The sequence below is a fragment of the Nomascus leucogenys genome, chromosome 2 (assembly GCF_006542625.1).
Source record: "Nomascus leucogenys isolate Asia chromosome 2, Asia_NLE_v1, whole genome shotgun sequence".
NCBI lineage: Eukaryota > Metazoa > Chordata > Mammalia > Primates > Hylobatidae > Nomascus > Nomascus leucogenys.
The window spans coordinates 87,888,864-87,901,910 of NC_044382.1; the positions used below are offsets into that span (position 1 = coordinate 87,888,864).

Consider the following 13,047-nt stretch of genomic DNA (forward strand, 5'->3'; position numbering starts at 1 on the left):
AGGCCAAGGCAGACAGATCACTGGAGCTCAGGAGTTTGAGACTAGCCTGGGCAACATGGGGAGACCCTGTCTCTACTAAAAATACAAAAATTAGCCTGGTGTGGTGGTGCACGCCGGTAGTCCCAGCTACCTGGGGGGCTGAGGCAGGAGGATTGGTTGAATCCAGGAGGTCTAGGCTGTGGTGAGCCAAGACTGTGCCACTGCACTCCAGCCTGGGCAACAGAGCAAGACCCTGTCTCAAAATAAAAAGTATATGAAATTGAAATACGTTGTCTTTTTCTGAAAGGTGGTATGAAACCTAATGATTGTTATTGAAATGTAAGAAAGGCCCCTGGCATTAATGGATATGGACATAGTTTTCTGTCTATATGTTAAAACAAAAGTTCTGCTTTAGCCTGATTATCCACCAAGTTTTGACTCTGTGTGTGTGTGTGTGTGTGTGTGTATGGTTATATACATATACATACACATATACATATATGACATATTGGACTTATAGGTAAGACTTTTAATTAATTAATTATGTATATATTAAAACACAGGGCTCGAAGGGAGTATTGGGAGAATCTGCTGCCAGCTTCAGGCAGACCTTTCTGTCCTTCGCTGTCAAAGCCAGACGTCTAAGGAGTAGTGAAAGAAAACCCTGAAATAATAGAACAGAAAAAAGTTGCCCTCAAGCCTGACCTGGAACTGTTCCTCGCCTTCATCCTCACCATGCCCTGCTATCTCCAGCTGCTGAGCAGCTGAGGTGCTGCAGCCCCTTCCCTTCCAGCCCACAAGTGCGTACATACTGAGCTCCTGCTGTGGTTAAGCACTGCAACAGACGCTACCAGAGATGCAAAGAGAAGCGAGAGAGGCACCCTGTTCTACAAGAACTTACTGTCCAATAATGCTGTGGTGCATTCCTTTGAAGATCATCAAGAATAGCCAAACTTGTCTTTGAGGGTGAATTTGACGCTTTAAAATAATCAGAAGTCACTGAGACCCAAAGCTAGTGAATAATTCAAGTGACTAAGCTAGGTACTTGAGGATGATAGAGCAACACTAAACTAAAGCAATGAGTCTGCTTTTTTTAATGATTTATACAATGACTCCAAAGGCAATCCCAAAGAAAAGATGTAAAGAATGTTTTGAGCAATGGTAGCATTATTGAAATAAATGTGTAACTATCCAAAGTGATTACTTTCAAAATGATTTTTACCTAAAGATATTAGGTCCAGCCAGGCAAAGTGACTCACACCTGTAATCCCAGCACTTTGGGAGGCTGAGGCGGGTGAATCACCTGAGGTCAGGAGTTCAAGACCAAGCTGACCAACATGGTGAAGCCCTGTCTCTACAAAAATACAAAAATTAGCCAGGTATGATGGCGGGTGCCTGTAATCCCAGCTACTCGGGAGGCTGAGGCAGGAGAATCGCTTGAACCCGGGAGGCAGAGCTTGCAGTGAGCCGAGATCGGGCCATTGCACTTCAGCCTGGGTGACAGAGTGAGACTCCATCTCAAAAAAAAAAAACAAACAAACAAAAAGATATTAGGTCCTAGAATTTTTAAAATGTGTCTTCATAATCACAGGTAGCTAGGTTATAAACTATTTAAAGACAAGATCATTTGATAAGCTTATAAGCTTCTCATAATTCCCCCTACTTAGCATTGTGTTAGACATACTAATAGGTGCACAGTGAAATACTTATTGTTGATTGTTTAAAAATAAAGTTTTAGAAAACCTTTTCAAAAGTCAGAGTTTAGGCCAGCGGCAGGGGCTCATGCCTATAATCCCAGCACTTTGGGAGGCTGGGGCGGGCAGATCACTTGAGGTCAAGGGTTCAAGACCACCCTGACCAACATGGCAAAACCCCATCTCTACTAAATAAAATACAAAAATTATCTGGGCATGATGGTCCATGCCTGTAATCCCAGCTACTTGGAGGCTGAGGCATGAGAATTGCTTGAACCTGGGAGGCGGAGGTTGCAGTGAGCTGAGATTGCCCCACTGCACTCCAGCCTGGGAGACAGAGTTCAAATCTATTTTGGTCTAATATTTTCTTATGTTTGTGTTATTTCATGTGTGCCAGTTTCTCTTTTTTCACAACAATTTATCAATTTGTGGCAATAAAATTTAAAATGATGTACCTTTTATACTGTTTGAATGTCGAAAATGTCATGAACATTCTTTGGAATAATACTAGCAAATATTTATTACTCACTATGTCCCAGGCTTTGTTCTAAAGATGATCTCATCTACATATACCCCCCAACAGGGATTCAAAATTAGATAGTGTTTAACACAGTAGTTTACAGTAAGGAAACTGAAGTTTAATGAGGCTAGGTAACTTGCCTGAGGTCACACAATTAGTAAATGTGAAATTAGTAAATTTGGATTTGAACCCATGGGGCTGGCTCTAGACTCCATGCCCTTAGCTACTGCACTACACAGCATCTGTCATGCACACAGCTGCTGCTTTTTGTCAAAAATCTATCCAAATTTTTCTGTCACTGGATTCAAAGTATTTTTTATCAACTTTCCTTATTATGAATTAACTCTTCAAACCTGCCATGACTGTTTCTGTAATGTTGACAACCTGGAATTTATTTGATGTAGCCACTTTACCCATAATACACAACCCCACCCTGCTGGAAATTAGAAAGTGAATCATTTACCATCATCTCAAGGCCTTTGGGGTCCTTAAGGGTGACTAATCCAAACCACCAATTAAATACCTGAATATCCTTGCCAGCATCTTCATCAGGACCATCCAGTCTCTGTCTGAATCCCTTAAATAGTAACTCACTACCTCTTGAGATCATTTACTCCTTTTTAAGAAACACTTCATTCTCTGGAAAGTTATTCCATATATTAACTAGAAATCTATTTATTAATGACCCTCACCTGTAGACTTTGAGCACCTATAGGGAAAATTTATAATTTCTTCCATATAATTCTTTGAAATTTAAAGATAGCTGTATGGCTTTCCTACACTTACTTGTCCTCATTTCCTTCAACCAAAAGGCATAGGCTAAGATGTGCTTTATCAAATCTACCTGTGTGACATTAGACAGTTACTTAAGCTTTATGTCTTAATTTCCTCATCTGTAAAATGAGGGTAAAATAGAACCATACTTATTAGGGTGCTATGAGGATTAAATGAGATAAGTTTCTTAGAAACAGTGCATGTCGTATAATAGGCATTCATTGCACATTATATAGTATAATATAATTATGTTGACTTGGTTTCCAATCCCCTCATCCTCACGGTGACTCTCTAATGGGAACACTCTGGTACCAAAGCCTCTGCTTATTTTTAGTATCTAGTCCTGAACACTACATTCCAGGGGAGGACTGTTCACACCATATCTCCTGCTTGCTTCATAGATTTTGTGGAGAGGGCAGTGCAGGACATCATGAGAATAGCAAGAGTGAAGAAGGTACATCAGGAGGGAGAGATGTCTCCACACCGAATCCCTTCCTTGGGTCTGCACCAGCACAAATGAAGACTTTTATCTAGTCACTGTACAGTTTAGGTGTGCTAAACTGTACAGGAGTTTGAGACCAGCCTGGGTAACATGGCAAAACTCTGTCTCTACAAAAAAATACAAAAATTAGCTGGGCATGGTGGTGCATGCCTATAGTCTCAGCTAGTCAAGAGGCTGAGGCTTGAGCCCAGGAGGTCGAAGCTGCAGTGAGCTGTGATCACATGACTGCACTCCAGCCTGGGTGACAGAGCAAGACCTTGTCTCAAAAAAATAATAAAATAAAATAAAAATAAAAATTAAGAAAGAAAAAAAGATAAATTCTACCATATAAAAACTTTAAATGTATGAACACTCACACAAAAATACTCTAAACAAAGGCAAAGGCAAATAGGAAAAGTGTGTAACAGAGGTCAGCAACCACTCTTCCAGTAAAGGGGTCTTGAGCTGCTTTCATTCAAACCTCCCTGAACCCAAGCAGATGTTATGAGGGGGGCTCACCTATGTGATTGGCATTCAGAACCCCACTCCACTCCATTTTCTTGGGCTTACAGGTATTATGAGAGGACAGTGTACCCAGCTGGGACCAAGCAAAGCCTTGGGGTCAGCACTAGCATCATCACCATCAGCCGTGTTGATGGTCACTGTTTCAGGTGTAGGATATGAGGGTGTGGATCAGGTGCCCCAGGAAGCACAGTGCACCTCGTGGAGATGATGTGAGGGCCAGGTTGCTGGATCTGCAGGCACTGACACAGAGCTCGGACAGCTTCTGGGCATTCATATGTTATCCCGTAACGTGGTACCTGCCAGCCCCACTTGACTCTTTCCTTTCCAAGAAGCAGGTCCTCTCCCTTGTTGGGCAACTTCTGGGGATTGATGGTCAGCTCCTGTGCCCGCGACGTGCACTTTGTACTGCCTCCTCCCCACCTCCCTCAATCCCCACAACTATGTAAGGTTTTCAGAAAAACTTTCTTGTCTTCATCTGTTATTATAACAGGACATCACTCCAAAAGCAATAGGAAAGTGAAGTCCTCTTTTCTCAATGGCATCCTTATTAGAGGTGGGGAAATATTTGCCTTATATCTTTCCAGTACTGGGAAAAAAGGGTGAGAGGGAACAGAATAACACAATCTGAGTACTAATATCCTGCCACACATATTTGCATACATTTAATAAACTAAAGGATACTTTCCTTAATCTATAAATTAGGAAATAATTACCTTAATCCATTAAATATAGAAAAAGATAAACACATTCAAAATTAGGTAAATGCACAGCAAAGTGACAAGATACCTTTTTTCACCTATCATCAACTAAGATCAAAAAGTGGATAATATGTCAATGAGAGTGCAGGGGAAGAGACTTTCTCATACATACGCTTTTTGTAGAAGCGTAATCTGGTACAAACTATTTGGAAAGCAATTTGTCCATATTTACAAAATTTAGAATTCACATGCCCTTGGATGAGCAATTTTACTTCTAGGAATATAATCTGCAATTATGTTCATATATATGCAAATATGTATGTCTGGAAACCACCTAAATATCCATCAATGACATATTAGTAAGTGAATTATGGAACATCTACAGGATGTTAAAGCATGGCATCATTACAAGAATACATTATATCAACATGTGCCAAGATGGAAGGATCTCCTCCATATATTGTTAAATGAAAGTATGCTCCCATTGTGTGTACACAGAGTATTTCAGGAAGGAACTCCCTCCTAGGGGAGAAAGACTGGTGATGGAAAGTGTGGTGTAGGAGGAAGACTTCCTTTTCTCTGATACCCTTCTTTAGTGTCTACATTTGTTAATATGGTTTGGTATTACTTTTTCTACAAAATAAATTAGTTTTAAAACGTATGTCAATATTTCTGATTCCAAGGGGAAAAATCAGATAACATGAGTTTTCTGTTGTGATACAGAATGGGAAACGCTACATTACCAATGATGTACACCAGCCAGAAGCGCCTGGGGGAATCTAATCAAGCCTTCAGATTTCACTTCCAATTCAGTGAAATCAAGGGATATAGGAACAAGGTAAATACCACAATCAGGTGAATCCTATATTCTATAGGCCGGCTGGCCTGGTCTTTTCCACAGGTCATTGTGTTGGAGTTGCTCATCTTTATATGACAAACCAATGCAATGCATGGTCCTGGTTGAGACAAACTGGCTATAAGAGGTCTTTTGGGAACAACTGGGCAAATTTGACTAAGGAATCAGGTTAATATTGGCAATGCAGGAAAATGTTCTTAATTTCTGGAAATAATACAATTTTTAAAAATGCATACTAAATGTTGATTACTATTTATAATTTACGCTAAATATTTTAGAATACAAAAAGGAGGCGTTTTTAAAAGGCAAGATTTCCACAGGTTTTGATTTGGTAGGGGGAAATTAAGGAGAAGGTAATTGTCCGCCAAAAAAAAACACAGTGCAATTAAGAAAAACTGGCTTGAACTAGCTAGTTCCAGTTCTACAGCAGATGTTTGCTGTACTGGAGTTATCAAGAAGAGCAGATGGCCCTCTGATAAACCCTGCTGTGCATAGACTCAGCAATGCAGACCAGCAAATAGCTGGCATGGAAACCAGCTGAAAGGGATCGAAGAGATTCGTTGAAACTAGGGGCGAGGGTCAGCTGGAAAAACAATTCCTGCTTTGCAATGATCACGGCCATGATTTGAAACTTTATGCAAAATCGTAAACAAAGTTAAGCAACTCACTTTGGCTGTACAGTCAGCTGCCTTGAAGGTGAGCACATATTTTATTTAATCAGTAATGAAAATCCTGAAAAGAGTTGCAGAAGGGTGCAATTTTGCCTCATATCAGTGTTGTTTTATGAAAGGATTTGAGAAAAGTAGATGGGGCATGCTAATGGTGCTATTGCTGGCACTCTGGCAGTCACATTTCATTTATAACGTCCATTATTTATTTGGAGCACAGAGGTGGGAAGAGGAGAGAAAGAGAAATAAAAGTTGTATTTTCCATGGTATAAGTGCAGATGAGCCAGCCTTTCAAAATAGTGAAGTTGGAGGCGAATCTTTTCATCTGGTGGTGACTACTCACCTCGAGGGTTCTGGGCTTTCATAACTGATCATGTTCAACCATTTTTTAATTTATTCACTCATTCAATCACTCATTAATTCATTCATTGTTCAAATAACATTTATTTAGTGCTTGACTATGATAGTCACTCTCTTATGTTCCATAGTAACCTGTATTTATCATGAATAAGTTCAATGTAGTTTTTGCTTTTTTGTTTTGGTTTTTTTGTTTGTTTTTGAGATGGAGTCTCACTTTGTTGCTCAGACTGGAGTGCAGTGGCAAGATCTCAGCTCACTGCAGCCTCCGCCTCCCAGGTTCAAGTGATTCTCCTGCCTCAGCCTCCTGAGTAGCTGGGACTACAGGCGCCCGCCACCACATCTGGCTAATTTTTGTATTTTTCGTAGAGATGGGTTTCACCATGTTGGCCAGGCTGGTCTTGAACTCCTGAGCTCAAGTGATCCAGCTACCTTGGACTCCCAAAGTGTTGGGATTACAGGCGTGACCCACCATGCCCGGCCAGTTCAATGTAGTTTTAATACTCCCTTGGTCATTCCTGTTTACTTGCCTGTTCCCTACTCAACAGGACACTGAAAACATCTTGTTAATTGTTGTATTCTCAGCAGCTGGCACATTATAGAACTCAAAAAAAATTGTTGAATGAATGAATGAGTAAATGAATGTACAAACCATGCTAAGGTCAAAGGATGCAAAGATGAATAAGCTACTGTCTTATGTTGCCTTGCCGAATCCTCTTGTCAAAAGTATTTTGAAGAACATGCACATGGTGTAGAACACACAGCATCAGATTGTGCTCGTTTAAAGAAGCTGAAGTTGAAGAGACTGGAAGGAGGAAATGGGGGTCATCAGAAAGTGAAATGGCAGGCTGTGCAAACAGAATGGCTCAGAGGGCAACCCCGAGAAGGCCCAGACTGGAGTAGATGAGGAAGCATTTAGGACAGAGGAGAGAGTTAGGACTCAGGGTCATTAGCAATGGAAAAAAGTGCACATTCAAAAATGCATCATTGGCTGGGCATGGTGGCTCATGCCTGTAATCCTAGCACTTTGGGAGGCTGAAGCATGTGGATCACTTGAGCTCAGGAGTTTGAGACTAGCTTGAGCAACATGGCAAAACCTCATCTCCACCAAAAATACGAAAAATTAGTTGAGTGTGGTGGCGTGTGCCTGTGGTCCCAGGTACTCAGGAGGCTTCGGTGGGAAGATCACTTGAACCCGAGAGGTGGAGGTTGCAGTGAGCCAAGATCGCACCACTGTACTCCAGCCTGGATAACAGAGTGAGACTCTGTCTCAAAAAAAAAAAAAAAAAATTAAAATATGGGAACCACTTTAAAGTCTTAAAAAAGTAAAACCAACACAAGAATTTTAACTGTTCAACTAAAACATGAGTGTGGGATACCCTATTTCAAACCACTTTCAATAACAGCAAAATTGATAAAGCATACTTTTCTGATAGGAAGATAAGGAAAGGTTGATCCCCCATTCATAGAAGTTGGGCCTCGTTCCATGCTGAAGAAGCCCTACAACTTGCCCTAATGGACAGATACACCTATATGTTCTGATTTTAGAGGCAATAAATACCATCTTACACTCCCCTCCAAAAGTACTACTTTCTCTTACCTACTTGTTCATTCATTCATTCAATTCATTCATTCATTCAATTCAACTAATATATGTTAAGGCTGTTATGAGACAGTCACTGTTTTAGATGCTGGGACTACATAGGGTAAACAACTGTCCTGGTTTGCCCCACTAACCCAGGTTTAGCACTGAAAGTCCTGTGTCCTGGGAACCACTTCTGGCCTGGGCCAGTGTTGGTCATCCTAGAGCTTACATCAGTGAGGCAGGATTGAAATTTTAGCCAGGGAGACCCCTGAAAGCCTTTACTAGAAAGGTTACTTTCAAGAAAAGACCTGGAGCGGATAAGGACAATAGCTGCACGGGTTTCTTGGGGAAGAGAAGTCCAGAAAGCCCAAGCCCCAGGCAGGAGCTTCCCTGTCATGTTCCAGGAACAGCCAAGAAGCCACGGTTGCTGGGGACATAGTGAAAGGAGGGGAGGACAATGGGAGATGAGATCTGAGAAATACCAGATTATGTGAGGACTTGTGAGTCTTAGCAAGGATTTTTGGCTTTTACTCCGAGCAACATGAGAGGATACTGAAAGGTTTTCAACAGGGAAAGAACGGGCTTACTTTGGCTGTTGTGTTAAGAATAAGCCACAAAGAGGTAAGAGCAGAGAGACAAGGAAGATAAGCATTTAAATAATCCTTTTGAAAGTCCTAGTCCCACTGAGTTGTTCCAAAGGAAATTGAAGAAACAGTTATGGTCTGTTTTGTGGGCTCAGTTTTATCTTTTTTGAAAAAACAGGGTAGGAGTCTTCATTCTTTCCTGCTTCAATTGCAACTGTTGACTTTCCATTTTACAGTAAGAGGGAAGCAGTTTCAAACAAGAAGAACATAAATGGTGTTAACTAAATTGAAACTCTTACTGTAACACGAATGTACAGCCATAGAGGGGTGTTAGGAATGTGGGCCAGACTGCCTGAGTTCAGATCTCAGCCCTGCTACCTCTAGCTAGGTGCCTTGAACAAGTGACTTGGCTTGAGGAAGCTCCTTGCTGTCTTCATCTGTAGGAATTTTAGCTCCACCTACTCTTAGGGCCATAGGGAGGATTCAGCGAGTTAACCCATGTGCCTGGAGCAGGGTGAGTGCTCATTAATGTTTAGTATTATTACAACTATTAAGTCGCCCAAGAATAGATGCTCAGCTTTGCAATAGATGTGGGCTTTCAGAGACAGGGCTTATGTCTTATCATCATATTTCGACTAGAAATACTCCTATGAGGTTATTACATTAGAATCTAATCCTGTGTATGAGATATATATCATATTTAGTACATATATGGGTTCACAAGCAAGACTACAAGTTAGTGATCATTGAAGTAAAAAAATAAATGGAGGAGGGGAATCCATTTAAGTTTTCCAGAAATTTTAATGATCATGAGGATTTGATTTAAAATAGAGTATTTACATTTAACTCTTAACCTGCTAAATTTATTTTTCCAAATTTTCTTTCAAATAAAATACTAAAATAGATATATAGCATTTTAGAGCCCAAGGAAATTATCTTTTCCTGATGAGAGAAATTGAGGAAATCGTTATGGTCTGTTTTGTGTGCTCAGTATTTTTCTTTCTTTTTTTTCTTTTTCTTTTTTTTTTTTTTTTTAAGATGGAGTTTCACTCTTGTCACCCAGGCTGGAGTGCAGTGGTGCGATCTCGGCTCACTGCAACCTCTGCCTCCCAGGTTCAAGCGATTCTTCTGCCTCAGCCTCCCGAGTAGCTGGGATTACAGGCGCACACCACCACACCCGGATAATTTTTGTATTTTTAGTAGAGACGGGGTTTCACCATGTTGGCCAGGCTGGTCTGGAACTCCTGGCCTCGTGATCCACCCGCCTCGGCCTCCCAGAGTGCTGGGACTACAGTTATGAGCCACCACGCCTGGCTGGTTTTATCTTTTCAAAAAAAAAGAAAAGGATAGGAGTCTTTATTCTTTCCTGCTTCAATTGCAACTATTGACTTTGCATTTTACAATGAGAGGGAAGCAGTTTCAAACATGAAGAATATGAATAGTGTTAACTAAATCGAAACTCTCACAGTTACCTGAATGTACAGCCATAAAGGGGTGTTAAGGATGTGGGCCAGACTGCCTAAGTTTGGATCTCAGCCCCGCTGCTTCTAGCTAGGTGCCTTGAAAAAGTGACTTGGCTTAGGGAAGCTCCCTGCTTTCCTCATTGTTCCCCTATTGTGGAGGTGAGGAAACAGAGGCTCAGGAGAGTTCAATGATTTACTCAAGATCACGGCTGAAACAGAAATCATGTTGAAAGGCAAAATAGTTTCATTGTTTATTTTTAAGAATCCTTTTGCAGGGCCTCCCCCAATACTATCCCAAAGCAGGATGCTTTGGTCTCAAAGATCCAAGTTTTACTCCCTCCACCATCTAGCTAGAAAGGCTACTTGGGCTTGCTGTGTTCTGGAGAGATTTATTTCTGCCTCCAGGTGTGCTGTATCCTGAAGCACCAAACATGAAGAATGAGACAAACATGACAAATGAGAGAAATAAAACCAATTTCCACTGGGGCCATAATGTAGAAATACTGCTCCTTTCTCCCTCCTAAATCAAATGTTTGGGCCCCGCTTTCCCTACAAATACTCTCCCCTTCTTGTGGCATCATGGCATTCATTTGGCAACTGTTCATTGGGGGCCTACTTTGTGCCAAGCACTATACTAGGCAGCAGCCTGCAATGATGAGCATTGGTGCTATAGGATTAATTTGAGGCATGGAAGCCTGACGTCCTCACTGAAGGGCCTGTAACCATCTAGGAAAAGAGAGTCTCTTCTTTAAAATGTGGTAGAAAAACCTATCAGCTGTCACTGTAAAGCAGTGAAAAGTTATTAAAGTAAACAAATAGCCTTTGGCTCTACAAAAAATATAAAATTTAGCTGGGCATGGTGTTGTGTACCTATAATCCCAGCTACTTAGAGAGCAAGGGCTGAGGTGGGAGAATCGCTTGATCCCAGGAGTTCGAGGTTGCAGGAAGCCATGATTGCACCACTGCACTCCAGCCTGGTTGGCAGAGCGAGACTCTATCTGAAAAATAAATAAATAGCCTTTGGAAACCATGTTCTGATTCTTAAAACATTTTATTTTATTATTATTTTTTTTGAGATGGAGTTTTGCTCTTGTTGCCCAGGCTGGAGCGCAATGGCTGTTGCCCAGGCTGGAGTGCAATGGCGCCATCTTGGCTCACTGCAACCTCCATCTTCCGGGTTCAAGAATATTCTCTTGCCTCAGCCTCCCAAGTAGTAGAGATGAGGTTTCATCATGTTGGCCAAGCTGGTCTCAAACTCCTGACCTCAGGTGATCCACCCACCTCAGACTTTCAAAGTGCTCGGTTTACAGGCGTGAGCCACCATGCCCAGCCTAATTCTTAAAACATTTTAAAGAGCAGAACAGAACATTTTAAGGAGGATATAATGGATAAAATAAATTTAATTAATTAATTAATTAAGGTAACTAAAGCACCCAGTTGAGTCCCGTCTCTGTATTTGCATCACCACAATGGATGGTGGGCAAGGAGATGAAGAGGCAATAGCAGCAAGGGCCTGGGTCATCTAAAGGACAAGCTAAAATGTTAGTTGATACTTTACCTATACAACAGCAATCACCACAGGTCAAACTACTTTTTATGTTGGTTGATATGACCAAATATTAAGGAGATAGGTCACATAGTAAAAAAGAAGATAGGTAGGAGTAGGGAGACCCTTGTTCAAGTTCCAGTGGCTCCAATAAAGGTATTTATGATCTTGACAAGTCACACTCTAAGCCCCAACATCTAAAGAAAAAACAAACAAAAAAAGAAGAATGGAGGAAAATATTTACAAATCATATATATGATTGGGGATTAATATTCAGAATATATAAAGAGCACCTACAACTCAACAACTAAACACCAACAACCAGATTCAAAAACAGGCAAAGGACTTGAATAAATGTTTCTCCAAAGAAGATAAATGGCCAAAAAGCATATGAAAAGATGCTCAACATCACTAATCATTAGGGTAATGCAAATCAAAAGCACAATGAGCTATCCACTCACACCTGTTAGGATAAATACTATTTTTAAAAAATCAGAAAATAACAAGTATTGGAAAGGATATGGAAAAACTGGAAACTTTGTGCACCGTTGGTAGGAATATAAAATGGTGCAGCTGCTTTAAAAAACAGTAAGAAGATTCCTAATGAAATTAAAAATAGCATTATCTTATGATCCTGCAATTCCACTTCTGGGTGTATACACAAAGGAATTGAAAGCAGGGAATCAGACAGATATCTGTACACCCATGTTCATAGCAGCATTATTCACAATAGATAAAAAATGAAAACAACCCAAGTGTCCATCAACAGATGGACAAACAAAATGTGGTATATACATACAATGAAATATTATTCAGTCTTACAAAGGAAGGAAATTCTGACATATGCTCTAATATGGACGAACCATGAAGACATTATGCTAAGTGAAATAAGCGAGTCATAAAAGAACAAATACTGTCTGATTTCACTTGTATGAAGTATCCAGATGTCTTAGTCCATTTCTGTGCTGCTGTAACAACATACCTGAGACTGGTAACATATAAAGAACAGAGATCTATTTCTCATGGTTCTGGAGGTTGGACCCATGCTTAATGACAGGAATATGTTTTGATAAAGCATCATTAGACAATTTTGTTGTTGTGCAAACTTCATAGCAGGTACCTACAGAAACCTAGATAGTATAGCCTTTCACACACGCAGGCTATGTGGTATAGTCTATTGCTCCTAGGCTACAAACCTGTACAGTATATTGCTGTACAGAATACTGCAGGCAATTGTAACACAATGGTAAGTATTTGTGTATCTAAACATAGAAAAGATACAATAAAAAATTGTTAAAAAGATAAAAAATGGGCCTG

The 13,047-nt window shown here is 40.5% G+C and overlaps 1 protein-coding gene across 2 annotated transcripts in view; it reads left to right on the forward strand.

Annotated features, from left to right (window-relative positions):
- BHMT2 (betaine--homocysteine S-methyltransferase 2) overlaps window positions 1-13,047 on the forward strand; it is a 36,973-nt gene that overhangs the window by 18,235 nt on the left and 5,691 nt on the right. Inside the window, exon 8 of one of the 2 annotated variants that reach the window (XM_030800512.1) lies at window positions 5,395-5,509. In XM_030800512.1, coding sequence (XP_030656372.1) covers window positions 5,395-5,509 — 115 coding nt within the window. Of the gene's footprint in view, window positions 1-542; window positions 1,512-5,394; window positions 5,510-13,047 lie in introns of those variants that run through there. The other variant, XM_003261513.3, reaches the window with a different exon arrangement.